At 59.4% G+C, this 27,815-nt stretch overlaps 1 protein-coding gene across 1 annotated transcript; it reads right to left on the reverse strand.

Annotated features, from left to right (window-relative positions):
* On the reverse strand, positions 1-27,815 carry GFRA2 (GDNF family receptor alpha 2). The gene is made up of 9 exons (XM_075724069.1): positions 27,776-27,815; positions 22,076-22,390; positions 18,339-18,422; positions 12,506-12,854; positions 2,127-2,236; positions 1,902-2,042; positions 1,643-1,818; positions 620-673; positions 1-129 (listed from the first exon to the last, which is right to left on the reverse strand). The coding sequence occupies exons 1-9, from the start codon at positions 27,813-27,815 to the stop codon at positions 1-3; spliced, it is 1,398 nt and encodes a 465-aa protein (XP_075580184.1).

The following is a 27,815-nucleotide window of genomic DNA, read 5'->3' on the forward strand; positions in this document are numbered from 1 at the left end:
CTATAACGCCAGCTTCAGCAGGAGGACGGGCACAACGGGCAGGATCCGGCCCGCCCAGTGTCGGCTGCCGCCTGCCTTCTGGTCCACGAACGTCTTCTGGTCTGGCATGATGTCCGTGGTCAGCTGCGTCTGCGGGCGAGGGGAGAGCAGGCTTTCATCAGCGTCCTTTTGGGGGGAAAATCATCCAACCTTGGAAAACACCTATTTTTGCCCTCCGTCCAGTGAAGCCAGCGGCTTCTGTGGCACTTTGGGACATGCTTTAGTGGGCATGGGGGTGTTGGGTTGATGGTTGGGCTGATGGTTGGGTTGATGATCTTAGAGCTCCTTTCCAACCTTCATGATTCCTGGTTTTTACTTTCATTAAAAAATAATCCAGCCACCAAGCCAGGAAACACGAAATTGCTGCTCTCCCCTTAACTGGTTTAGTGGTGGACTTGGCAGTGTTGGGTTAATGGTTGGGCTGGACGATCTTAAAGGGCTTTTCCAACCTAAATGATTCTGTGATTCTATGATTCCAGGACGGCGCTTGTCTGGCTCGTCCTTCCCGAGCCATCTGCAGTGGGAAACAGCTCCCGGCCCCGGGACCCTCCCCTCCGCACTCCCCCCGCCCCAAACATACCTCTGAGTAGCACAGACTTTGCTCTTTGGACTTGTTTAACTTCGGTCCGTGCTCCTGGAGAGGAGAAAGGAGGAAGGTTTAGGGCAGGTACGTGTGCCCGGGGCTGCTCCTGCCCAGGGTCGCGCCCCAGGGTTTGGGGTCCCCAAATTCCCCCGGGGGCTGCGGAGGTGCCGTGCAGGGGCGCGGGGTGATGCCTGCAGCCCTGTGCATGGGGCATGGCAAATCGTGGCTCAGAGCACACGGCTGGTGTTGGAGCGTGAAGCCTCTCCGTGCGCTTCTCCAACGCCCAGGGCGGTCAGAAGAGCTTTGCAAAAGGAGAGAAGAAAGAAAAGGGACTCATCCCTTCTCCCCGGGCTCAGGCTCTTTGCTGGGCTCCCACCTGAAGCAGGAGAGAGTGCAAACCACACAACGCTGCAAGCACTCACGCAGATTCATCCCAGCCCCCGGGTCTCTCCCCGCGTGCTCCCTGCTGCAAATGCTCCTGCCAAGGACCCTGCAACACCCCTGTGACACCCACCGGCCACGGTCCCCATGCCCCGCTCCTCTCCTGGCAGCACCTTACCACCCGAGGAGCAAAGCATGAACCCACAAGCCCAGTGCAATGCAAGAAAATCCGTATTTTTCAGATTTCTCCAAACCAGGTGGAATTCAAGCCGGTTTCACCCCAGATGAGCTGCGGGCTGGAGAAGCTGCGCTCGGGGGAGCTACGCCAGCTCACCCTGCCCCGGGCACAGAGCCGTGCCAGGCAGGGGATGGTGCCCCAAGCGAGGGAAGGGGACGGGCAGGGCACGGATCCCTCCCTTCCCCACGCCAGACCCCTGGGCACTGCCCAGACCCCCATTTACCAGGGATGGCCAGATCCTGCCAGGCACCTGGGTACCACCACCGCACCCAGACCGAGATGCGTGCACTGAGCAGCACTTTTGCTGCCCACGGGCTGCAGCCGATCTCCTGGCTGACAGACCCACCGAGGGTCCAGACCAGTGCCCCCAGTTTGCAGCGACGACTGGGATCAGGTCCTACCTGGATGGAGGTGCAGGTGGTGATGACGCTCGTGTCATACATGGTGTTGCTGTCGTTGATGTCATCGGGCAAGGCAGGGCTCTTCTCCGTCTTCGGTGGCAGGGTGACGGGGGCTGAGGGGTTCTTGGGGGAGAGGTTCACGTCGGTGCCGTTGCCGAAGGCTTGGATGGCGTTTCCTGGGGGGCAGGAGATGTTTATGGGGGGCTGCACCCCGGCGGTGACGGGGCAGGGTGAGGAAGGGGATGGGGAAGCGCCTTACGGAGACAGGGGTTTTCCGTGAAGTCTCGGAGGAACTTCTCGCACTCCTCCTCCATGTTGCCGCTGCCTTTGCAAGAGCACCAGGGCGAGATGGTGATGCTGGTGGTGCTGGCGTCGACGTAGTTGGGCGTCACGTCGAAGCCTGCTCCCGGGCGAGGAGAAGGAAGAGGGATGAGGGGCCACAGCGGGAGAGACCCTTCCCCATCCCGTCCCTCCCGGCACTCACCGATGAGCCCCGCGTAGGAGCCCAGGCACGCCTGGTAGTTGTCCCCGGGGCAGCTCGTCAGGGACTGGAAGGAGGCTTGGCAGTTGGTGTGGAAATCGGCCAGCCGGGACCTGGGTGCAAAGAGCAAGAGGGAGAGGGTCGGGATTTAACGCTGCTCCCGGCACAGAGCAACTCAGCAAGGAGCAACATTTTTAAAAAAAATAAAGGCGAGAAAAGAGGATAAATGGGATTGAGGGAGGAGATCTAAATGAGATCTAGACTCAAGAGGTGCAACTTCTTGTCTCGCCTCCGGTCGCCCCAGCCTGCCGGAGGGTCACGGGCAAGGGAGGGGGCCTGCCTGCGTGGGGGTGCCCCACCGGGGGCGAGTCCCCGCGCGTGGCACCCTCCTTCCTCCATCCTCTACTGCTCCCCACCTCCCCGACCCTTTCCAAGCGCTGCTCGACTGGCAGAGCACACCATAATCTTCACAACCTCATTTGGCCGCGCTGCTCCCGGCGTCATTACACGACTGTAAAATTTCACTGCTTGTTTTTATCTTCCCCCTGAAATGTTAAAGCTTAGAGTGCAATTAAGATGCCTGAGGTTGGGGGTTACATTTGCCTTTCTTCTTTTGCAGCTCAGAAGGGAAAAAGCCAAAAGGAAGCCTCGCAGGGACCCTGGGGGCCGAGAAGTTCGTGCCCTGCCCGCCCTCCTGCCAGACTCGGCTCTGGGGGCAGAGCGGAGGCAGAAAGAGCAGAGATGGGGAGAACGGCAGCAGGACCGGGAGGAATAAAAGCACAAGAGGAGCAGAGGAGCTGATTTCTGCTCCTAACCCGATTACTGGCTTGGTTACCCCTTCTCATCTCTCGCTGCTCGGTGTGATGCACAGAAAAAGCAGAAGGAGCGATGGAAGCACGGTTATTTCCAGGTTATTTCCAGGTAATCCGGCTCTGCTGACACAAACCCACGCTTTCCATGCGATGCTCTGGGGATTTCTCTTGGGATGAACCAAACCACCAAGGTAGAAGAATAAAGAAACGGGAAGGATGTAGGAGAGGACGGACAGATGGACAGGCAGCAGTCTTCCAAATTGACTCAGTCATTAAACGAATAGACACGAGGCTGAACTGTGGCCCAGGCTGGATCTCAATCACAGGGAGGAATTGCTGCAAAGCAGCCAAGTTGCTGACACTGTAGATGAGACCTTGCGTTTCACAACAGAAAATCTCCTTGGCTCTTTTTTTCCACACTTCATATAGAAAGAAGGCGGCATACATTATTTTCTTTAGCTTCCTTTTCCTTCCTGCTTAATTAAATGTCATCTTTGTCCAACCGGTGATTGAATCATCCAACAGTACCTGCCTAAAGCCATAAGAACTGATGAAAATAAAGGGTAGAAATTGTGTTGGTTTTTTTTAACTAGGAATGATTTGTTTTCAGAAGGGTATGATCAAATTAAACAGAGGAACAAATGAAGCAGTGATTGAACGAAGTGGAAGAGCTCTGCAGCGATACCTTCCATCCATCCAGCACTTTTCATCGCGCCCGATGGAGCGCGCTACGGGAGCGGGGGGAGCGGGTACCCCCGAAACGCAGCCAGCGCCGGGGAGGAGTGGAGATGCGGCTGCTGAGCCCGCAGCCAGAAGGCCGCTGCAGTTTCATGGGCTACGTACTGGAGGAAGGACGAGAAGAGGGAATAAAACACAGCTGCTCGGGGCTGGACCAGAGCACTGGATGCTCCACGGGGGAACGCGGCGGTTTCCTGGAGACTTTTGCTGTTTCCAGCCAGCCGTGACTGGGGCTTTTTCCAAGTCACAGGGCTCCACAGCCACCGATGCAACCACCTTCTGTGGAGCAGCTGAGGCTCCTCTGGGACTCCCTGCTCCTTTGGGGACCCCGGCATCCCCCCACAGCCAGCTCCCCGGCTGAGCCGGGGGTTTGGCGAGAGCCGCCCATGCACTTGGTGCCTCCTTTTTGCTGCTTCCCGCAGCCGGACACGCAGGTTGCACTCAGTTTTCGCCTGCTGACGGGCTGCCAGCGGTGTGAACTGGATTATTTTCCCACTTACACCAGCTGCCTGACCCACTTACAGCCTCCCGACAGGCTGCGAATTTCCAGGGCAAGGTCAGCCTCTTCAAGTGGGTTATTCAAGCACTCCCGAGGAGAAGACAGGAATCATGGCACCGCTGCGCTCTTCTACACGTTGGACACTAATAAATAGCAATAACGCAACCGGCACCGGCTCTCCCTCCCCTTCCTCCTGCAAACAAAACTCACACAGCCCCTGCGCAGGCTATTTTGGCCAGACCCACATTTCTTTTCCTCCCTAGTCATTTAGAAAGAAACTCCCCACGCCAGCAGTGCAGAGGGAAGCCGGGGGCTCCCATCCTGCACCCATTCCTGGGACCGATGCTCAGCTCTCAGCACACTGTCTGTGCTGTGGGGCTGCGCACAAAGCCCAGCACGTGCGGATAAAGCTCTGCCAGGGGACTTTTGCAGCGCTCAGCCCTCCCTGCAGCCAAAACCAGCCTCGGGCCAAGGGGTGTTGCTCCCCACTTGCAAGGTAGGAGCAGAGGGGAGAGCCCAGGGTGGGTGCTGCAGAGCAGAAAAGCTCCAACTCCGCTCCTTTCACACAATCCCCATCGCAGGAAGGTATTTGGACTCCCCCTCCCTCCCCCTCTGTGGGAGATAAATCAAGTTTCCAACAGCATTTCCCCTCTCCCCAAATTAGAGGCGAAGGCACGTCAATTCTCTTAAAGAACTGTGGCAAGTTCATCACCGAGCGCCACGAAAATTTGTCATGCTGCTCCCCAGGGCTCTGCTCCTGGCTTGTAGCATCCTCTAAGGCAAATGTTATTCTTTTCATAATACATGACAAGCCAGCTGGTAATCTTTCCAGAATATCCAAGCCAGATGTCACTCTTTCCGTTGTATACAATGAGTTTGGAGTTGCTGGATGAGACCTCTAACTGCCAGGAATAAACCTTACTGGAGCCAGGCCATAGCTTCTCAGATTCTGCTTTTAAGTGCCCGGGCAAAAAAAAGGAGAGGGAGCCAAGTCCATCTTAGCAGAAACAGGAGGAATTGGTGCCAAATTGCTGGCTGGCAGCAAGAGGCAGCAGGTGGGTCTGGCCGGTCTCTGCCTGCAAACGCCAGACCTGGGTTGGGAAGAGCTGGGCTGGCAGCTGGGTCAGGGACGGGGAAGGAGGACAACGGCGCGGGGAGCCGCAGAGCACAGCCTCGGCCAGCACGTTATTTTCCTGAAAGGCTTCCAAGTCAAAAAAAAAAAAAAAAAAAAAAAGGCAAAAAAGGGATTAACAGAAAATAATTATATATACACACACACATGCATCAGATCCCAAACCCGCTCCAAGTGCTGTATTTCAAAGTTAGGGGTTTCCAAGCTCTTTCGCTTTGATGCATCTAGAAAATGTTTGATTTCTGGGTGGAAAGATGAGGACGGTGCCAAGGGGAGGCAGCTCCAGGGATCCGAGAGCTTTAATACTCCTCTTTCTCCCTGCCCAGCTCCGGACACCTGGGTCCCCGCAGCGCTCACATCTCCCCGGTACACAGATCCCGCGTTTAGGGGAGTCTGTGCATCGCTGCGGGGACCATCCCAGCTCCCGGCTGCTAACTCATCGCCTACCCTTGTTATCGGGCAGGAATTCAGAAGCAGCTTGCCAGCGCCAGCAAGACACCCTCGCTCTGACATTAAAAGTTACCTACACAGCAGAGGATTTTTTTGATTGTGTTTTTTTTTTTTTTCCCCGCTTGTTGGTGCGTTGCAATTTTTTAAGCAGAAAAATCCCCAGAACAGATGCAAGGTGCCTAATTGGGTGCTAATTGTTCCCATCACCGCATGTCAATGAGAAGTCCAAGCCCGGGACTGGTAATAACTCACCATCCATCAAAGCAAACGGTATCAAGCTCTTGAATATTTCATGCAGAAAACGTCCGAGATGCGGAGATTACTCAAGACGTGTTTTTCACAGGCAATTTACAGGGACCAAGGAAAAATGGCTTTAATAGACACGAGCATCGAGAGGCGGCTCAGAAACACGCCTCTCCCCCCTGCAGAGCTGTGGATGTTCAAGAAGCTGCGACAACATGCAAAAACTCAGCAAGACATGAAAAACCCGCGGGCCCGCTGGGCATCCTCCTCCCAACACTCGCTCTGCCTGCTCGTCCTGCTGGAGATGAATGCTTTCGAAGCCAGGAGATGCTGAGATAAAAAAAATTAGCCTCAAACACCAAGAACAGTGGCCAGGCAATTCTAAGAGCCCTGGGGATGGGGATCAGCTAAAGAAATGAGGGAAGCTGGAGCAAAACTCCACTTTTCTGGATGACCCTCTACCAAAGCTAGTAAATAGTTCACAGGGGGGGGAAAAAAAAAAAAATCAATGGAAATATTTGTTTTATCCAGGGAAAGTTATCTGCCACCTCTGGAGACTGGAGTCGCCTGTTCTGGTACGAGCCAGGAAGGTTTTATTCCTGCTTTTAATGAAAATCACATCCCTGCGGTAGCATCGCATCCCTCTGTAGGATGGGGACTGGGCCCCCATCCCAAAGCTGCCCCTCACCCAGGGAGATGGGGGCAGCAGGAAAGAGGGAAAAAGCGAACGAAGTGGAGAGAAGCAAAGGAGAAATCCCCAAATTAGAGTAAGCAGAGCTAAGCCAGCAAGAGGGGGAAAAAAAAAATGAGGCCAGACAACAGACCAACTGCTAAGTTAGGAGCCATTAATTAAGAAGTTTAGTTATCCGTACGTATTTTTAGGACACCGCATTTTGATTCATCACAGATAAGAGCAGTTGAAAGACTTTTTTCTTTTTTTTTTATCCTCTTGCCTATGCTCAAACCCTATCATTACCCGGTAAGAGAAGGGAAGAATTAAACGCACGCATCATTTGATTTTAATTGAAGGACTGTTCTATTTCATTGAACTGCTAACTAAGCCGAACAGGAGATTGTGTTTACATAAGCAAACCCTGAGTCAGTATAGACTTGCTGTCACATTAAGTCAATACTTATGAAGGCTCTCTATTTAATTATTCAGTGCGAATTGACTTATTATTGTGTTAAGAGCGCGGTTAGCCTTGAGCAAGGTGGCCGTGGAGCCGAGAGATCCCTTGAGCTGCCTTTGCAGAAGGGTGCCCACGGGGTCCCGGGGAGAGGTACCCGGGGGGTGCTGCCCCACTGGCCCCTTCCCTCTGTCCCCCCCATACTGGGAAGCCAAAGCCACCAACCAGAAGCCAAAGCCACCAACCAGCCTTGGCAGATTTGCTAATTGAAGGTCGGATTCAGCGGCTTCCCCCGGCAGGTTATTGCCAGCCCGGTTGCCCACCCTGGGGACCCATGAGCCGTGCCCTGTCCCCCTCCACACGAGCATTGCTCCTCCCTGCCAGCTCCCAGAGCCGCTGTTAAATCCAGGAGCGTTTCTCCCTCCTCCTTTTTCTTCCCAGACAGCTATGTGGACAGCCAAGCCGTAGTTCCGAGCCGCTCTCATTACACGGCGTAATGAGAAAGTTGAGCTGCCGCTCCGCTGTTTATCAAGGAAACATCCATTATAGATGGCATTTTGTCTGTGCTAAACAAAGGGCGTGAAGACGAGGACGTGGGTTTAAAAAAAAAAAAAAAAAAAAAACCAAAATGCGTTTTGTTTCCATGTTTGGTGTTTAATCAATACCAAGCCAGCCTGGATCCGTTCCCTCCCTCGCACGCACCCTGAGCCAAGCCTGCCTTGTGGGTCCTCAGGCGACGGAGCAAGATTTGCCCTCCCCGGAGCATCGCTCCTGAATTGGCCCCCAACCCCAGCCAGAGAGAGATGGTTTTGCCACGCAGAAATGCACCTCGCCAACGCACGCGGACACAGGGGTCCTGCAAGGAGCCGGGCAGGATCCGTCCCCCTCCCGGCCACAAATACACTGAAAACAGGGAGAAAACTCAGGCAAATGAAACATCGCCCTGCTTTTGGATGCTGAGGAGCTACAGGCAGTGGAGGCTGGGAAATTCTTCAGCACCAGCCTCACTGAAGCATATAAGACCAGATTATTTGTGTTCCTGACTTGCTGATGCAAGATGAAAAATACAGCAAACTGCAGCTGCTGAAATCAGCTCTTTTCTCCCCTTTCCTTCCCTTTCCCCTTAGCTGAGGTTAGTGTTTTGCAAAAGGGTTTTATATTCTGGGAGCTAAAACCTGTCCGTTGCAATCAGACACAAAGCTCAGGGAGTTTGTCAGGCTCCTCCGTTGTGCCGGGAAAAGCTTCCTGGCACAAAAAGCTTCACAAATTGCAGCAATCTGAGCCTGATTGCTCCTGCTTTCGCAGCCGGGAGCTGGCCAAGGGGCTTGGGCATCTCACGGGGGATTTTTAGCAGCCTCACAGGTCAAGGCCGCTCGAATTTGCTTCGTCCAGAGGAAAGCCCAGGGTTTGAGTCCGGAATAACCCAAGTCCTGCACCCCACTCCCGGGAAGGGAAGGGCACGGGTCGAGCGCTTGCCCTCGCCGGGACCTGACCCCATGCAGGGATGCGCAGGAGCTCGGGGGCCGCATCCTGGCCCCTTCGTGTCCTCTGTGTGCAGCGCAGAATGGAGGGGCTGCACAGCACCCTCCTCTTAGCCGTGGGGACCCCCGGGTGATCCAGAGCCCACCCCGTGCCGGGACGTTGGTTTAAATCCCCCAGTCCAAAGCGTTCAGAAAACATCGCCTTCCATCGGCAGCGATGGAAGAACTGGTGGCTTTTATCTCCCCAGCTTTGCAACCGCTGATGGCACAGGGGCTGGTGTGCAACAACCGCTTAACCGCCAGCCCCGAGCGGCTGGAAAGCAGCAGCAGAAAGCCATGAAAACTTCCAGAATGACCGTTTTCCATGCTGGACCTTTAGTGTGCCCTCTTCCCCAACTCCTCTGCTGCTTTCGGGAAGGAAGCAACGCGACCGCAGGGTGGGTTGTGTCCCGCAGGAGCGGCAGCCCCTACGGGGAGCATCCCCACGCACCCAGCTCAGCACCGACCGCCGTGAGATGGCAGCAAAAATGTCCCTGCAAAGTCCTATCCTGGTACCAAGGGCTTCACCGTTCATTAGGCTTTCTTCCAGGAGGCTTAATTATGCTCGCAGCCCGCGCAGGAACATTATCTCATCTCCTGTCACTGCTGGGTTTCGGAGCAGCTTGCCGATCTGCTTCGGAGTTCAATGCCCTTGCCAGTCCCACATGCAGATAAGGAGGACAAGCATCAGTCTGTGAGGCCAGCCCGATAAGCACAGGCATTGATGGGAAATCCCACAGCAGACCCCCGCCTTGCCCGCAGGCAGGGGCTTGGGGCGATGGGACACGGAGGGGTTTCGTGCCCGGTTTGCTCCTGGGTGGAGGCTGGCGGGTGCAGATGCCATGGGAAGGAGGACAAAGCCTGCGCGCTCTATTTATACACATTCCCAGCACCTGGTGATGATCTTGGCAGCGGCTGCCTGCCAATGCTTTGTTATTTATAAATGCAGAGGGCCTTGGAGAGGCAGGAGGGAGAGAGGAGAGGCCCCCCAGCACCCTGCAGACCACCCTGTCCCTGCAAAACAAGCCCAGAGCCACTCGGCAAAGGGGATGCGAAATGACCAAACTCACCCAGCCTGCACACAGATGCAACCCCCTGGGTTTTTGCACAAGAGCGGAGCAAGCTGCTCGCACGGAGCCGGACCACCAGCATCTCGAGGGGTCCTGGAGTCGTGCACCAGAATTTGCAGATCCCCGCAGTGGGTGCAGCCCTGTCTGCGCTGCAGCTCCAAGCACCAAGCCTGCAGCAGGGACTTCTGCATCACCGCTGAATGAAACCCCCTTGCAGCAAGCAAAATCCACCCTAAATACATGGCACCTCCACATCGGTTAAAACCTTCCGACGAAGCGCAAGCAGCAGCTGCCGGAGGAGTTTGCATTACAGCAGTTCGACAGCCTAGATTTCACTCAGCTCCTGAGCCTGGGCTTTCCAGGCTCCCTAGGTGCTCTCGGCCTGGAGCAGCTGGGAAACTCCAGGAACACGCATGGAGGAGGAGATGAGGCTGCGGGAGAAGGGGGTCGGCCGCGAGTCAGTCCACGCCCAGCTTTAATTTGGGAAACTAGACCCACAGCGATGGGAGCCGTGACTCCCCGCCCGCGTTTGCGGCAGCGCCGGGGTAGACAGACTCACAGCCGCTGGACAGTCAGGCAGACAGAGCGGCAGGCTCTTGAGTCTCTTGCTAACGGTGCCTTTCCTTGACCACCTCTGCTCCACATCCTTTCCCAGGCCAGGGGACACGGTGCCCATGTGTGCATCAGGCACAGCATGCGGGGCCGTCCCTTCATCCCTGGGGAAGGCGTGCCAGCAGGAGACCTCCAGACGGAGATGGAGGGGGAAAACCAGCAGCGAGGACCACAAAATGCAGCCTGCACGTGCATGCCCGCTCCCAGGGAAAGCGCAGCGCACGCACAGCCCCTGCTAGAAGGCTCTGACAGAGCCATTTCCACCCCAAAAGCCAGGGAGAAAAAAGCCAGACCCTCTCTCACTTGCAAGGCAACATCAATAGAGAAAAATTCTTTTTTTTTTTTTTCCCCCTCCTCAGCTCAGGTGCTGGGCACAGCTCGCCGCAGGCAGGTCACCGCTTCTAAACACTTTCGCAGCTGCAAACACAAGGAGGTCAAGCGAGCTGCTGGAGCACATCAGCATCTCAGAGCATCCCCGGGCACGGGCTCCCTGCTGCAGGCGCTTAACCCCTCTTGCACCCCAACGCCACAGCCTGGTTAATGCAACCCCTTTTAACAGGGGGCCTGGAGCAAACCTGCCTGTCCGAGCCTCGGGAGCGCTGCCGGAGCCCCCGTGGGAGCCGCGGGAGGGGAGCGGATGGGACAGGACCTTCTCCTGCGAGCCCAGATCCAAGGAGCGCATCCACGCACAGCCCCGCACCCCATCGCGGGGAGAGAACCGCCGAGGTTAAGGCAAAACTTTGCAAACCAGTGCCCAAAGCTGGATGCATAAATAAATGCCGGATTCGGGTGCTTTGCAGAGCAAGAGCCCCCGGCCAGGGCTGCCTCTCCCCAGCCGGGAGCATCCACGCTGCTGCCGGAAAAAACGCATTTCCAACTCGGAGCAAACAGCCAAAGCAGCTGCCACACGCTTCCCGCTTTGCTGCTTCACCTCTTTCTGGTGGAATTTCATTTTCAGGCAGGACTGGGCTTATAATTAATGCTCGGCAGCTCCGTGGCCTCTCCGGTCCCCCTCGACGCGCTGCTAATGCAGGTTATCCCCCTCCGTGAGCGGATGCATCCGCAGCATTCAGTGTCTGAGCAAGCATCAGGCCTGCCGACGGAGAGGTGCTACCATTAATTTGGCCGCGACTCAGCGCAGCCCTGGTATCTTTTATTCATAGACATTAGCTTATTGTATTACTTTTTGATAAAAAGCCACATTCCCCCATTTCAAACACATCCGCCTGCAGCCAGAGGAGGACCTGAAGCTGTGTTATTTATTTATTTCGCCACCAGGCTCTGGGAAACTCCATCACCTCGATGGCAAAAAGACCCTCCTTCTCATAGGAAACATATTCTTTACGAGGCCGATCCAGCCCCCGGAGGGTGACAGGAGGTTTTTTGCCATATGAATAATGAGTTTCATAATGGAACAAAAGCCCGATCTCCCGACTTCGCTCCGCCACAGGGAAAACAGCGGGTTTCGCCAAGACACCAAGTTTCGCTGGGGATGCTGAAAGCACGCCGAGGGGGTTTTGCTGCTTGCAGGGCGCGCGTGCCCCCGCTGCCGCGGTGCCTTTTGCACATTCATCCCCTCCACAGCTTGGGGAGGTGGAGCGGTCCCGGGTGGGGGATACAGACGGGCCCTGGGGGCTCCGCTCCACCGTTCGCAGCGGAAAGGCAGCTCCGTCTGCGCTGCTCCGGTTCTGCCCCACGTCTCTACCCCGCCTGAGCGCTGCCGGAGGGCATGGCCCCACCGCGGCCTCCCGGGCCAAGCGCAGAGCCGTGCTTTGGCGCTGGGGCTTTCGCAGCAGATCGGAGCTTGGGGTGGGGGGCTCGGTTGGCAGCCCCCATGCTTGCAAACCACACGCAGCCCCGCGCAGACCCTCGGGTTCACCCCACGGCAAGGGGGGGCCAAACTGGAGGCCACGCCTCAGCCTCTCCACGAGCAGCCAAAACCCATTCACTCTGCCCCGTTTTACGCACGGCACGCAGCTGTTACTGGAGGAGACCCAGCCAGCCAGCGCCGCGTGGCATTGGGAAGACGCAACCGCTAAACTCGGAACAGGGTCGCGCAACAAGAGAGCGCTGCAAACCCGGCTGCAAACCCGGCCACGGCCCCCGCACAAGCCCCCCTCTACAGCTCTCCCTCCCCGGCACCGGGAAAAGCCCACGCAGAGCCCGGCGCAGCCCGTACCGGCAGAGGTGATCCGTCCGGCACGTGTTGCGCAGATCCAGGCAGTTGGGTTTCTCCCTGTCCTCATAGGAGCAGGAGGGGACGATGGTTTGCCGCCGGCGCTCGGCACAAGCCTGGTCCTTGCAGGAGCAGAAGAGGAGGCGGTAGGTGTACTCGCTGGGGACGCGGTCGAAGAACTGGCGCAGAGCCTTGTGGCATTTCCTCCGGCTGCAGTGCTCGGCGGCCGAGATCTTCTTACTGCAGGTGGAGATGTAGCCCGAGCGCAGGCGCTTGCAGTTGTCGTTCAGGTTGCAGGCTTTGGCTGCGTCGAGGCAGTGGTTGCTTTTGGAGTTGGCGGTGGGGTCCATTCCTGCCCGGACAGCAAGAGGGAGAAGGGGTGAGCGTGGTACTGAGGGATGGGGAGATGCTACAGGGAAGGGAGCTGGCACTGGTGTCACCCCCCGGCACGGCCGGTCCCTGCCCTGCTGGCGCTGGGGAGGGGGCTGCATGCACCGCTGCGGCTCCCCTCTCTTCACCCCCAGCCCCCTGCACGATTTGAAGGTCTTCCTCCAGCACGACAGGGGTTAACACGCACCGATTGCGGCGGGGGACCTGGTCAAACAGCCTTCAGTGCATAATTCATGCCATGAATTTGCACTATTTTTTTTTTCCCTTGTCAATTATTCAAAGAATAATTATTATTAATTATTCAGCCTCCTCCAAAGCAGAATAATCTGCTGAGCTGCACGGGCCCCCCCCAGTCCCCACATCCTCTCCTGGGGCTCCCCAAAACTGGGTCCCCCCCAGCCAGACCCCCAGGGCTGAGCACTGGCCAGGCAGGGACGATGGGGACAAGGTGGCCACCGGAGCCGGGCACCGGCCCCGCATTCGCCCCAGGAATCCCAGCCGTCAGCAAATACAGCAAACAGGGAAAAGACAGACGAAGCCAAAGCACCGCACGAGAACAAACGCTGAATTTTCTTTTTTTCTCTTTTTGTCAAAATGATGGATCGCCCTCAGCAGCCCAGGTGCTATTTTAGAAGCCACCTGACTGCACCAGCCATCGCGTCCTTAATTTCCTCCCCGCCGCAGCCCAGCCAAGTCCATGGATTCCTCCATCGTCTCCCAGCTTCCACTGGCAAAGACAAACGACAGCACCAAGAAGGGCTTCCCAACGGCCGTATTTGTGGGGCCCTGCTAATTAGCAAATGGCAAGCAGCTGCCTGGGCAAGCATCGTCCCCTGCCTCCCCCAGCCGCCCACGGGGGCCGCCCTGCAGGCGAGCAGCGTTTTGGGGGGTCATCTGCAGCGTGGGACCCGACTCTGTCTCATCTCCCACCGTCTTATCCGACTCGGCGTGAGCCTCCAAGCTGGGAGCCGCCAGCGCGGCGCTGCCTACGTTAACGGGTCCCAGTTAAAAGGCGAAGCTGGCAGCCCCCCCCCCCGGTGCCATCCCGTGCAAACCCGACCCACGTCCCGCTGCTCTTGGGGATGTTTGCAGCTGCCAGGGCTCGGTGCCACCAGCCCCGACCCGTGCCGTGACGACTGTGGGGTCCCCGCAGCCCCCTTCCCCCAGGGCTGGCAGCCCCCGGCCGGGCTGCGATGCTGTGGGACCCCGGAGCCAGGCGGGTAAAGCTGCTCGGAGAGAGCCCTCGAAACACCAAACGTGTCATCCCAGTGCTGGACACCGCCCGTGGAGATCTGCCGGGGCCGGGGGGGGTTCGATAAGACATATGTAAAGTGCATACTTCCTATGATATATGATTTATAAGGAGATCTGCCTTGAAAAATAGTGCAAGAGGCAAGAAGGTCGCCTGAGCTAAGAGAGACGTCTGAGCTGACAGATGGTTGGAGCGTGAACCGGCGCTGCGCTGGGGGAGGAATCGTCCTCCCTGCTCCTCGTGGAGCCCTGTTCGGAATAAAGCCGGGGAGAGAGGAGGTGAAGGCAAGGCCTTCGGGGCTTCGCACCCTCCCCAAGGACGGGACAGGGCAGAAATCGCCATTTCACAGCGGGAACCCCCCAGCCTGGGTGAAGGTCTTTTCCAACCTAAACGATTCTACGATTCTATGCTACAGGGTGCCTCCAGCCGAGGGCTGAGGATGGAGACAGCTCATGACACCGATGCCAGAGGAGCAGAAAGGGAAAAAGATCCTTGAAGAGGACGGGGGGCACATGGCTCTCTTTTCTCCTTGCCCAGACCACCTCCTGGTTTTGGGGGGATGCACTGAGCGCTCTCTGCATCCCGGTGTGCTGGCAGCCGCCCCGGCTCCGAGCCCTGCGAGCGGTTAACCGCTAGCGCGGTGGCTCTCCGGCACAAGCGTGGGATCTGTGCAAAGTGCCGGCTTAATGTCTAATCCTCCGGAGCATCGCTCCTGCCCTGCCCGAGACCTGCAGGGACCTGGATGCATTCTAATAGAGCCGATGCTGGAAAGCGCAGGGTTTCTGGGGAGCTCATTAATAAAGCAGAAGCATGAAAATTTCATGAGGCGAGAAGGAAACGGGGGCCAAGGAGCCGGGGAGGGGACTGCTCTGGGAGACCTGGTGCCACCAGCTGTCCCCTCGCCAGGCTCCGCCGGGTCTCTTGGCGCAGGATGGGCTCAGGGGCAGAGGAGGAGGAGGGCGATGGGGAAGGCAGCGCTGCTGCAAGCCCACTCCATGCCGTGCAGCATGGGCTGTCTGGGGGTCTGACGCCCACCCGCCTCTCGGGTGCTGCTGCCCCGCCTTGGTGCCCACGCGGGCAGAAACACAGCGCGGGGCGAGTTTCCCAACCGGAGCCTCTCCCTTCTTCCCTGCAGGCTGTGGTTTCCACAGGGCAGGCTCCAGCACCCCTTGGCACTGCGGAGCATCCTCACCGCCAGCCCGGGATGCTCTGCTCCGTGGGGGGGTCTGGGAGCGCAAAGCCCCATGCACCGGGAGGGCTGCGGTGCTCGCTCATGGTGCTTGCTTGCGATGCTCGCTTGCAATGCTCACTTGTGATGCTCGCTTGCGATGCTCGCTTGCAATGCTCGCTTGCAATGCTTGCTTGTGATGCTCGCCTACCATGCTCGCTTGCGATTCTCACTTGCAATGCTCAACTGCAATGCTCGCCTGCAATGCTCATTTGTGATGCTCGCTTGTGATGCTCGCTTGCGATACTCGCCTGCAATGCTCACTTGCGATACTCGCCTGCAATGCTCGCTTGCGATGCTTGCCTGCAATGCTCGCTTGCGATGCTTGCTTGCGATACTCGCCTGCAATGCTCGCCTGTAATGCTTGCCTGTGATGCTCGCTTGTGATGCTTGCTTGCAATGCTCGCTTGCAATGCTCACCTGTAATGCTTGCCTGTGATGCTCGCTTGCAATGCTCGCCTACAATGCTTGCTTGCAATACTTGCCTACAATGTTTGCTTGCGATGACCGCTTGCGATGCTCGCTTGCGATACTCGCCTGTAATGCTTGCTTGCGATGCTCGCCTGCAATGCTTGCCTGTGATGCTCGCTTGCAATGCTCGCCTACAATGCTCGCTTGCGATACTCGCTTGCGATGCTCGCTTGCGATACTCGCCTGCAATGCTCGCTTGCAATGCTTGCCTACAATGCTCGCTTGCGATACTCGCTTGCGATGCTCGCTTGCGATACTCGCCTGCAATGCTCGCTTGCAATGCTCGCCTGCAATGCTCGCTTGCAATGTTCGCTTGCGATACTCGCCTGCAATGCTCGCTTGCAATGCTCACCTACAATGCTCACTTGCGATACTCGCCTACAATGTTCGCTTGCGATACTGTCCTGCAATGCTCGCTTGCAATACTCGCCTGCAATGCTTGCTTGTGATGCTTGCTTGCAATGCTCGCTTGTGATACTTGCCTGCAATGCTCGCTTGCAATGCTCGCCTGCAATGCTCGCTTGTGATGCTTGCTTGCAATGCTTGCCTGCAATGCTCGCCTGCAATGCTCGCCTGCAATGCTCGCTTGCGATGCTCGCTTGCGATGCTCACCTGCGATGCTCGCTAGCAATGCTCACTTGTGATGCTCGCTTGCGATGCTCGCTCGCAATGCTCGCTTGCGGTGCTGCCAGCCCCCCCCGGTCCCGGCAGGCCGCCCATCGAGGGCGCGAGCAATCAGAGCGTGGCAGCGTGCATCACCGCTCTCCTCGCTCACGCAGCCCCTTCTTTCTAGGAAGGGCAGGTAATCCCTCTGCTACCCCCACAGGCAATTAGCAGCGCTCGGCCGCGCCCTCGTTACCCAGAAACACCGCTAACAGCTCATTTGCTGCAATCGCCTGGGCTCCGGGTCAGGGCTGGGGGTCCCCGGGGGCAGCCCCTCGCTGCTCCCACCGCTCCAGCCCCATGCGAGGGGGACAGAGAAGGAGCAGAAAAAGCATCGAGGCCACCCCGATGGCCCTGGCACATCTCCGGAGCATAACAGCAGCCAACTCCCCCTCCCCCCAGCCCCAAAATTGCCAGGCAGGCTTCCTTCTCCTCTCGCTTTGCTTTTATGAATAAATCAGCCCATGAGCGTTTAATCCCCCACTCCAGACACTTTGCTTTTCATACTTTCCAGCAGCTAAAATATTTCCTTGACGCTAATGTAATCCAAAAAGGCGTGCGGGAGACGGGAGGGGGTGGCATCGTCATGCCGAACCGGTGCCTGGCGAATTTGCTTCGGGAGTTAAAAGCCAGCGGGTGACGGCAGCGAGGGGATGCGGCATCACAGCCCTCCTCCCAAGTGTCCCCACATGAGCCGGGGTGGCTGCGGGCAGGGCTGCACAGCCCGAGGGGGCCACGGCATCGCTGTGGGGTCCCCAAGGTGCCACCGCCCTCTGCCCCCGTGCACCCCGCAAAGTCCGGGGGTGCAGGGACCCCCAAATCCCCGCAGCGGCGGGTGGCTCTCGGGGAAAGGGTTAAGAGGAGAAAGAGCAAGGAGAAGCCAAGGCATTGGGTGACCTAATTTGAAAAGGGGTGGGGGTGGGGGGGGTGGCACGGAGGGTTGTCATGGAAATAGATGGCAAAAAAAAGTTCCCGAGGATGCTGGTGGAGTTTGGGTCCCCGAGAGGAGGATGTGGAGGCAGAGATGCCCCAAAGGGCTCGGCGTCCTCCCAGCAGCGTCCTGTAGCTCGGCTTGGGGCCGGCTGCGTGGGGAGGGACAGCAAACAGGGTCCCCCCAGCTTCCCCACAGACGGTCCCAAATCTTCCGGAAGACAAATCGCTTCACGTTGAGCCACGGGTGGGCAGCAGGAGGGGCAGGTCCCCCCCCGGTGCCCCAGCTGTGCCTGCGCTTCCCCCTGCCTAATGTCCCTGGCTGGGCGAGGGGACACGCCGGCAAGACAGACGAGGGAATTACAGGCTCTCCAGCCCACCTCAGCTATTTGATAGAAGCCCACGGTTGGAGGCAGCTGAGTCCAAAAGGGAAAAACCTAAATCACAGCCTGGGGGGAAATAGGAAGCCCGAGGAGGAGGCTGCTGCCCGTGGCTCTGCCATCACTGCCGGGCAGGGGCTCAAAGCAAGCCCCCGCCTCAGCTGGCACTCACCCGCTCCCAGTCAACGTCCGATCCTGCCGGGAAGGTGTGAAACGGAGAGGATCTGTCCCAAAGTGCATCAAACCCCGGCAGCACTCGGGAACCAGCCTCTACATCGCTCCTCTCTGCCAGGCACCGGCACCCCGGCCAGCCGGGGGGGGGCACGGGTCACCCCGGGGATGCTCGAGGCATCGGGTCTGGGGTGACGGGGAGCAGAGCAGGGCAGGAGAGCGGCTGCAGGAGCTGGAGGAGCAAAGGACCAAACCACGGGGGAAGGATTTGCAGGTTTTCCTTGCCAGGGAGCTCGGTAGCAGGTCTACGTTCACGGGCGTAAAACAGCAGAAGCATGTTGTTTTTATTACCTGAGAAAATTGAAGCAAGTCTGAATATATCAGAGAGACGAGAGGTGACCGGCTCGTAGGGGGAAGCTTCATAAAATTCTTCTCCTAGAGTGGGAGGGAAGAAAGAGAAGGGGGAGAAAAAGCAAATTAAAAAACACAGCAACCAACCTCAGCCACCACCGAGGCTATGGCCGGGCACGGTCACCCCCCCAGCAGGGCAACCTGCGATTTGGGAAGGGAAAACCAAAAAGTGTTTAAATCACTGCCCTGCAACAAAAGAAAAAGGGCATTTTGGACCAGCTCAGCTCAATTCTTGCTCGCTGGGAGCTTGCGGCCGGGCGGGCAGGTCTGTGCTGCTGCCTGCAGCTGCCTGCTGGCGGGGTCCTGCCGCAAGCTCAGCTCCTTGTGCAAGTCAGGTTTGGCAGCGGCTGCGTTCACACTGACCTCGGGAGCTGAGGGAATTTAGATTCCAAAGGTCAATGTTCTGTGACTACGTCCGCAGAGCCTGGGCCAGCTGCAAGCTGCAAGTTTTAGGGTCTATACTCAACGCTGGATTGTTTTATTGTTGTTGCAAAACAAACAAAAAAAAAAGCGTTTGCCTAAAAAAACACTGTTAAAGATTGTTTTCCGCTCTGCTCTGCCTCTGATGCGCTTTGGGAAAATGGCAATATTTCAGTGGGGGGATACAGACCCGACCGGAGAGCCTCATCATGTGAGCACCAGAGCATCCCCACCGCTGACCCACCCCCGCTGCACTCCAGGGGCTCACCCATCGCAATCCCCACTTTCCGGAGGGAATCTGGGCACGGTCCGCCTGTCCCCAGGCTGGGAGCAAACCCCCTCTCTCCCATCTTTGATTTCAGTGCAAAGCCACGTGCTTTTGCTGCCTGCCCTTCATGTAACTCCAGAAAAGCCTGATTTCAGGAGAGCCGGCCAGGGCTCTCAGGAGAGGAAACTCTCTCCTCAAACCCCAGCAGCCACAAGAGGAAAAAAAAAAATATATATATATATAAAATAAAAATCAATGGCAGGACATTGAAAGCGCCAGTCAAGGCTGACCAGCAGCCCGGAGCATTGATCTCCACCGTGCCTGGCAGCCCTTTTGGCAGGATCCCTGCCCGCACCGGGTGCCCTCGCTGCGGGTGAGCCTGGGCTGCCCCGGGGACGGACCCCAGCAGCCCCGGCCGCTCCGGCCCACGCGTGCTCTACCCAGTTATTATTAGCCCAAGGCGGCAGCATTTATCCCACATAATTAAGGAGCCACTTGAAACCCTGTGCTGGAAAACAAGCTCATTAAGAGGTGGGGAGCAACGCGGGAGGACTCGCTGCAAGCCCAGCAGCTCCTCAGCGCCGTTCCTTGGAAATTTTGGGGGAGCAGAGCTGGGTGGCTGGCCAGGGAGACGCCGATGGGATGCCAGGTTGGGCTGTTCCCAGCGGCTGCGGGTTTTCAGCCCTCGGGGTGATGCTACAGGGGGGCAAGAGCCCCCGCCGGGGCCAAGGGCAGCTCCTGCTGCTGCTGCTGCTGCTCACGGGGAAGGAAACACGCTCCGGGCAGCCGGCAGAGTCCTCCCGCGGCAGGCCAAACCCTTCGCCTCGCGGGGTTTCCTAATGCTCCGATGACAAATAGCACCTTTATTAAAGTGCATTTAGGAAACACTGTAACCTCCCGGTATATTGCTTTGCCAATGCAATAAATAATTAAATACTAGCTGAATCCTGCTGCTTGCTAGGAAAATTACTGAGCATTAAAAGGGCAGTGGACTTTTCTTGAGCTCACTGAGATGCAATTAACCTCCAGGAAGGAGGCTGGAGTGCAAGCAGTCCTCCTTAATGGCAGGGACAGGTTAGCTCCCACAGCCGAGGGGCTGGACGGGAGGCCGCCGGGCACAGCGTCTGCTAAAATGCAGAAGATCAGGGTCTGCCTTGGGCTCCTCGCTGCTTTTACACTCACCGGTTTATGCACGCTAAAGCTATGAGCTGCCGGATCTCCCCAAAGCTTCTACCTCTCGTTAAGACTTCGTATAATCACCTCTCTTCCCACCTCCTCCAGGTACAGGTCCTGGAGTACCCATCAAGCAGCAAAGCATCCTTCATTCATGTTTGCAAAGCCCTCGGAAAGCGCTGACTGAAGGCTGCTAAGGAGGGGTAGAAAACAATTAAGCAGTAATTCCTGCTCTGGGCTGGTTTTCGGGCGCTAGTCCCTGCGCTGACCCAGATTCGAAGGCCATTTCACCCGGAGGGCTGCACGCTCAGGTACGGCTCCCCACATCCTCGCCGCTGCCACCAAAGCCCTCCCAGCACCACCGCCACCTCCTCTGGCTCCGATCCCAGCTCAGGAGGGGGGGGAGGGAGGTCCGAGACCCGCGCCCGCTGCGGGAACGTGGCTGCCAGGGACGGAGGCTCCTCCGCAGGCTCCATCGAACGAACCCCTTGAGCTCAGGCTGCTAAAGGAGCTGGCTCTCAGCCGGGGGAATGAAACAGCAGCGCAACAGGCATTTTTACAGGCCCAAATCGTTGGTGGAAGCGGGACCAAGCTGCCAGCACGCTCGGTGCTGCGGGTGGCCGAGGGTCCCGCCTGCTCGCAAGCGGCCACCGGCCAGGCGGGGGCACGTGCCCTTGCGAGGACCGTGCCGCAACTCAAGGGCGCCGGTACAGGTGGTTTTGCACAAGCTGGAGCTGGATTTAAGAGCTTCCGCATGCAGAGCCAGTCATACGCCCGTTAAAGGGATCTGTACGGTTAAACCGATGCTGGCTCTGCTCCTCTCCAGCCTGGGGCCAGCCGGGCGCCGGCAGAGCTGCGCAGGGGCGGCAGGACGGGGCAGAGCCCACGGGACGGCAAAGCAAACCCCACCAGCATCGGCACCAGCCCCAGCTGAGTCCCTCACAGCCGGTTCCTTCCTCTGAGCCCAGCAAAGTGCCCCTCGGCAGCCCTGGACCAGCCGCGCGAGCCCCTGGGGCAGCCCCAGCCCCGGTGATGCCCCTGCGGAGGGGCGAGGGGCAGTGGGCGAAGCCCGCTGCCTCCCCCTGCCTTCAGGCAGTAGATAATCCTGCCTTCGATGAACAAACCAGCCCCGGGCTAGCAAAATCCAATTTCAATTACCTGCGCCACTCCAGCCTCTGATTTACTCCTTCACCAGGCTGCAATTACGGCAGGCTCTGGTGCATCGCCCCTCCGCAAGGCGAGACCCCAGCGAGCCCTCTCCGCTGCTCCCCAGCCCACAAACCCCACCGGAGCAATGGCTAACGGGGGGCTGAGGGGGGGCAAGGAGGCAGGGACAACCTCTGCACCCCAAGAGATCCCCACAGCTGGTACGGAAGTGCAAAGCCACGCCCCAGCCTTGCTTCCCTCCGCACCCCACGGGCACATCTCCTTCGGGGCAGGCAGGAGGGAGGGGAGCCCGGCTGGAGAGGAGCCCTGCCCCGGCGTGCAGGTGCCCAGACACCCGGGCACAACAGCCCTGCCATGATCGCCATCAGCTCTTGCTGCAAGCAAACACAGCCCCCAGCCCGTTTGTCCCTTGCCCCGCGCCCACGTCAGGCAGACCAGCTCTCAGCGCGGCCCCCAGCAGCACCCTCTGAGAAAGGGGGGGGTCCGTCTGCCTTGCCTGGGGTGCCCGTGCAGCCCAGGACACTGTTCAACCCGTTTTTACTAGAGCAGCAAGTCACCCTCGGAGCTTCCCAACCTCGAGGCGGGTCAGGACCACCTCTCCTCCAGCACCCTCCGCCCCACCGCAACCCCACAGAGCCCTGTGCCGTACCTTCGGTCAGCCCCAGGTGTATACTCCAGTAGATCTGAAGGCACTGAAGCTCCTTCTTCATCCCTCGCTTGCACCGGCAGTCGTAGAGGGGACTCTCCTGCAGCACCTCCAGGGCTGCCTGGCATTCCTTGTTGGCCAGCATGGTGTTCCTGTCGCGGCCGGCCAGGCACTGCCGCAGCGTGCGGTACCGGGAGCTGCAGCTGGGCTCCGCCGCGCACAGCTCGTTGGCTCGCACGCAGTCCACGGGCACCCGCCAGCCATGGGGGTCCTGCCCCGGCGGGGATGGGGAGCCAGCCAGCGAGCGGAGGATCTCATCTGGGCGAGGGGCAGGGGAAGGAGAGATGAGGGCAGAGAGAGGTGAGGGGGGGCAACCAGGTGGGGTGAACCCCTCGCATCCCCTCCCCGGGACCCCACACATCATCCCCACGGTCCTCAACGGGTCCCTGGCACCAGAGCCGCCTTCTAGAGAGGGAGAGCATCCTTCCACTGTGCCTAAAGCAAGCCTGGATGTGTCCCCAGCCACAACCCCAGCGGGGGCTGCTAAATACGACTAAATTCAGCCGCTGGCCTGAAAAAGCAGGTGGGATGGCACCCCAGCAGCGGTGACGTGCCCCAAGGCGCGGGGCGGGGAAGGTGGAGGGTTAACCCAAAGCCTCGGCTCCTGGAGCCATGTGATGCCATGGGACTCTCTGCTTCTTATTAAAACCAAACAGGCAAACAAACAAACGCAGCATGTTTCCAGCCCTGGTGCTTGGGGACACGAACCTCCACGCATGACCTCTCGAGTCAAGGGAAGCAGAAAGCCCATCCGAACTCACTGCGCACGTTCCTGTTTGGTTTTTATTTTGCAGCTCATCATTTTCAGGCCCGCCACGGGATTTTTAGGGCGTCTGACTCATGGGTTTTTGAGCACTCGAGCTTGGCAGGGGTGCAGAAGGGCTGCGGTTCGGTACAAACTCTTCCCCCCCCAGGGATGGCTGCCTGGTTGCCTCCATGCTAGCCACCCCTCGGGGTGGCAACCGTCCAGCTTGCCCGGCTCCTGCCTGTGCACAGCTGCTGCCTGCTCCTTGGACCCTGCCTTGGCAAGCGCTCGCCTTCCCGCCCGGCACTCCCTCAGCTCTCATGCTATTTCTATCATTTTAGCATTTTCTTTCGCTTTTTTTAATGAATTCTTGCCAAGTCGATCGCAGGCAAGGCCACCGGGGACGGTGCACGGGGAAGGGGGAGACGGGCTGCGCTGGCACGGCGGGTCCCCCCATGCCTGCACCAGCCAAGCGATGGGGACGGGGTTGGGCAGGACCCCCGCCGCTCCCGCACCCCCCCCGCATCTGCCAGCTTCCAGCCGCAGGCAGGGAAAGCCCTGGGGCAGGCAAAGACGGGCCCGGCGGGACCTGGAGGGCATCCTCAGCCACCCCGGAGGGTGATGCAGGGGGGACCCCACTTCGCGCAGTGCCCGCGCCCACTGCTGCCCCTGCACCCTGGGGAGCGGCTTCCCCTTCCCCTGGCTGCCAGATGCAGGGCACAGCAAACCTCAGCCTCCAGCTCCCAGCCCCTTTGCAGCCCGTGGCCACTCGGCCGGGTATGGCAGGGGGACAGTGACACCTACAGGCATGTGACAAGGGCCACCCGTGTCCCCCCCACCCACCCAAGGACACGCAGGCAGCTCCCACGCTTGGCGGGCACTCAGCCCCAGCCAGCCGCTCCCCCGCGCAGGCAGCTGCCTGCAGGCAGGGCTCGTCCTCTGCCACCACCCTGGGATGGACACCCATGGGTGCCGCCGGAGCAAGCCGCCACGGGAGCAGGCGGCCACGCACGCCTCTGCCCACCTCGCCGCGTTGGGACGCGCTCCTTGGACCACGGGGAGAGGAGAGGGGATGCGCGGGGCTCGGCCAGCTCTGCAGGGGGGACGGGGGGCAATGCCGGGGGTGAACAAGCAGGATGGGCAGCAGCCCCGGGTGGAAACACCTCCGCTGCCTGCGGTCAGGCCAAGGAACAGATCCCGTCCTCCTGTTCTTCAGCTGATGCCGCCGAACAAACACCGTTGGGTTCGGAGAGGTCTGAAGGGTGTCTGGGTAACCAGGAGCAGGTGCAGAGTCCCTACACCCACGTTAGATCCAATTTTGGGTGGCAGATGTCCCTTGGGAAGGCCCTCCTCGGCCTTTCAGGATTATATTCCACATGGGAGGCAGGCAGGATCCACAAGCGATGGAGGCACACTCCTGACACACAGCCCGGACCGGTGGAGGAGAAACAGGCATCCCCAAATGCTCCTCAGGGCAGAAACACCAGCTCTTCACCATGAGATGGCTGATGCTTTGGTGCTTTGAGTAGAAAGGGGCCAGCTCTGCACCTTTACGTGCCGGGAAAGCCCAGCCTGAGGCACCCAGCGCAGCAGCCGGGACAACCTGCTCCTGCTGCAGCCGTCAGCCCCAGGGCAATCTGCTCCCAGGCATCGAGAGCCATCCCACAGCTCCACCATGTGCCATTCCTCCTCTGCCGCCCTCGCCCAGCCCAGCTGCAGATCCATCTGCTGCTCGCCCCGGGCCCTCTGCCCTGAGCAAGCCCGGGTCTCAGCTCCAATTCGGGCTTCTCCAGCCGATGCCATGAAGCCTCTTCCCAAAGCACCGCCCGAAGCCTCTCCTCCAGCTGCTATCCCGTCTCTCTCCATGGGCCTCCCAGCCAGGGACCAGAGGGGCTGGCAGGCAGGCAGGGAAGGGCGACAGCCTTGCCCTGATGCAGAAGGCGCTGGACCACACGCAGCATCCTCGCGAGGGGCCCCAGCACCCTTGGCAGCACACCCCAGCGCTGGGGCGGGCACTCGCTCGTGCCGGGATGGGAAGCCCAACAGTAAATCCACCCGGCCGGGAGCCGGCAGGGATGTGCGGTGGCCAGCTGGCCCCAGCCTCCTGGCTTTTGCTGCCTTGCTTGTATGGCCTCGCAGAGAGCAGGGCGCTGCGTGCCCCCTCAGCAGCCCCGGGAGGGTGCCTGCAGCATCCCGCACCGCGTCCGAGCCGGGAGTGCCCGCAGACCCCGGAGCACGGCACGAAGCTGTCCCGCTGGAGGAGGAAGGGCAGAAGCAGCCTTTCCCCGCGGTTCACCGCCCGTACAGGACAGATCGGTCCCCCCAAACCCAGCAGCACGCTCAGCTCTGGCTGCCGGGTCGGTGTTTTTTCCTGGGGCCGTCCTCTCCTCCTGCGGCCAAGCCAGGAAGAGCTCTGCAGACCCCTGCAGAGACGCAAGGTGGGGAGTTTGGATGGAGGGGCAGGCTGAGGGGTTTTTTCTCCTACCCAAAAGAAATCGCCTCGCAGACACCCGCTCGCTAAACTCCTATCAATAGAACATCTGCAGAGAATTTAAACCTAATCCTCAGCAGTCTCCAGGGTGTCGGAGCACAGCAAGGATTTGCAGGCAGATGCACAAGCCTCCGACAGTCAGCCAGCAAACAAGGCGATGGCCCGCTTTCCTCTCGCTCCCGCAGCTTCCCCCAGCAGCATCGGGCTGCGTTGCCTCTTTTCTAGCTGTAATGCACGTTTCCTTTTCCTGGTCCTGCCAGAGACCTTTGGACACAGGCAGCTTTAGAGGTAAATATTTATCCTCACAACTCGACTCAGGAAAAAAAAAAAAAAAATTGCTCAGGAACGTGCAGCCTCCCAGCCTGGCCGCTGTGGCAGCGATCGCTTTCTCCCAAGCAAAGGGCTTTTTTGGCTTATCAGAAAGAAGAGCCCAGATGTGAAGAGCTGGGCCCCGCTCTCCCGGGCTCCTCGCTGCGAGGCTGCGTCGCGGGGGGCTGCTTTGGAAAACAGCAGGATGAGGCCTCCTGGGCACCCTAACGCTTGATCTGGGGGTACGGCTTCCCGGTGATGACTGCTTGGGGTGTTGCAGCTCCTCTGGCTCGGGGAGGGCAGCCCAGCCTCCCCCCCTGCACCCATGAAACCTTTGGGGCAGCCGGGGAAGGGGGCAGAGGGTCTCGCTTTCATGCAACCTCCCCTGCCAGGGCGAACGGACCCCGGTTTGGATGCCTTAGGTGGGGCATCCTGGTGGTCCCTGTCCTCCTGGCTCTCGCCGGCGAGCCGTCCAGCAGCCAGGCAGGCATGCGTACAAATGGCCAGCTGCCCCCCGCCAGCGCCGAGCGCCCTTCCTCTCCCCTGCCCGCATGCCTTCCCACTCGTCCCCCCCCTCCTTGCCCCCAGAGCATCCCTCTGCGCGCTCTCTGGCTCCGAAGGCTCGTGCCCCCCCTGCCCCGGCACTCCCCGGCATGCCCTGCCGCTGGCAGGTGATGGGGAAGGGCACCCCAAATTGGGGCTCAGCCCGCCACCACTCAGACCTGTGTCCCACCCCACGCAAAGGCACGCGAGGCACCAGCGTCCCCCCCGCCGGCACGGGGCCCCTTCCCCTCGCCAGCTGGGGATGCTGATGGGGAGGAGGGGGGAGGAAGATCCTGTCACCCCGCTTCCATCCAGGGAGCAGAGCCCTCCTCGGGGGTGCCGGGCACCCCCAGCCCCGCACGGCGGGATGCTGGGGAGGGAGCTTTGCTTTGCCAACCTTCACGTCTCCCTCAGCAGCTCCCCGGCCCTTCTCCCCGTCCTCGCAGGCAGGGCGACGGCTCCTCCAGCCCAGGCTGGAGCTCAGCAGAGTTTTTTGCGGGCGCTCGCTGCTGCAGCGTGCGGGGATCACACACAGACACGCCAGGCACCCGCGGAGAGGCAGCGGGGCGCGGGCGCTGCCGTAACGGCACCCGGAGCGCGACACGGCACACGACCGAGCCACGGCCCTGCGTGCCCCCAGCCTCGCAGGAGGGGAAAAATGGACCTTGCTCATTCGCTTCCTTTTCAGCCCAGACCCACCGCGATCTCCGAGTTCCCCTTTTCGGCTGCACCTTCGCCGTCTCCGTAGGAGGCTGCCCTAGAAATGCTCCGCTTTCCTCCTGGCAGAGACGAGAGCTCCTAAATAACTCGCACATGATCTAAAGCAACCCGCACGAATGGCAACAGAGGGGCCAGCAATCCCCCACGCACACGCGATTAGCTCAACTTTCCGAACCGATTCTCCCAGCTGAGTTCGCAGGCACTAGCAGGAACGGGGTGCGGGGGACACGGGGACCGGCAGCCACGGCAGCAGCGGCTGGAGGGCGCTGGGTGACACGGGTGGGGTGGGGTGGGGGGGAGAGAGAGGGGTAGATATCCTCCAAAATGCAAATCCACGGAGGCTGGCAAGGAGAGAGGGGATCAAAGACGAAGAGGGCTTTGCTGCCGCACGCTGATCGCGGATCCTGCCCGCTCCCTTGGATCGCGATCGCGGCCGTGCGGTGCCAGAGGCGGGGGCTGCCCCGGTGGGCTTGCGTGCGTGTGTCCCCCCGGGGTTTAAGTTTGATAGAGAATAGGAAAATAAAGTTGCCCTTAGTTAAAATCCTTGCCCCTCTCCTGATGCAGCCCGAGCCGCGAGCGGTGCCCATCTCGGAGGAGCGGTGGTCCCGCTCTCCAGCCCCCGCAGCCCCTCACCGCCCGGGGGAAGGACACGCCACCTCCTCTGCCACCTCTGCCACCTCCTCTGCCACCTCTGCCACCTCCTCTGCCACCTCTGCCACCTCCTCTGCCACCTCCTCTGCCACCTCTGCCACCACCTCTGCCACCTCTGCCACGCTGCCCGGCCAGGCGACAGCAGCCCTCCCGGCCTGCGGGCATCCCCGCCGGGGCCACTCACCTACGAAGAGGACGATGCAGAAGGCGTTTGCCAAGATCAT

Source organism: Pelecanus crispus, chromosome 21 (assembly GCF_030463565.1).
Source record: "Pelecanus crispus isolate bPelCri1 chromosome 21, bPelCri1.pri, whole genome shotgun sequence".
NCBI classification, from domain to species: domain Eukaryota; kingdom Metazoa; phylum Chordata; class Aves; order Pelecaniformes; family Pelecanidae; genus Pelecanus; species Pelecanus crispus.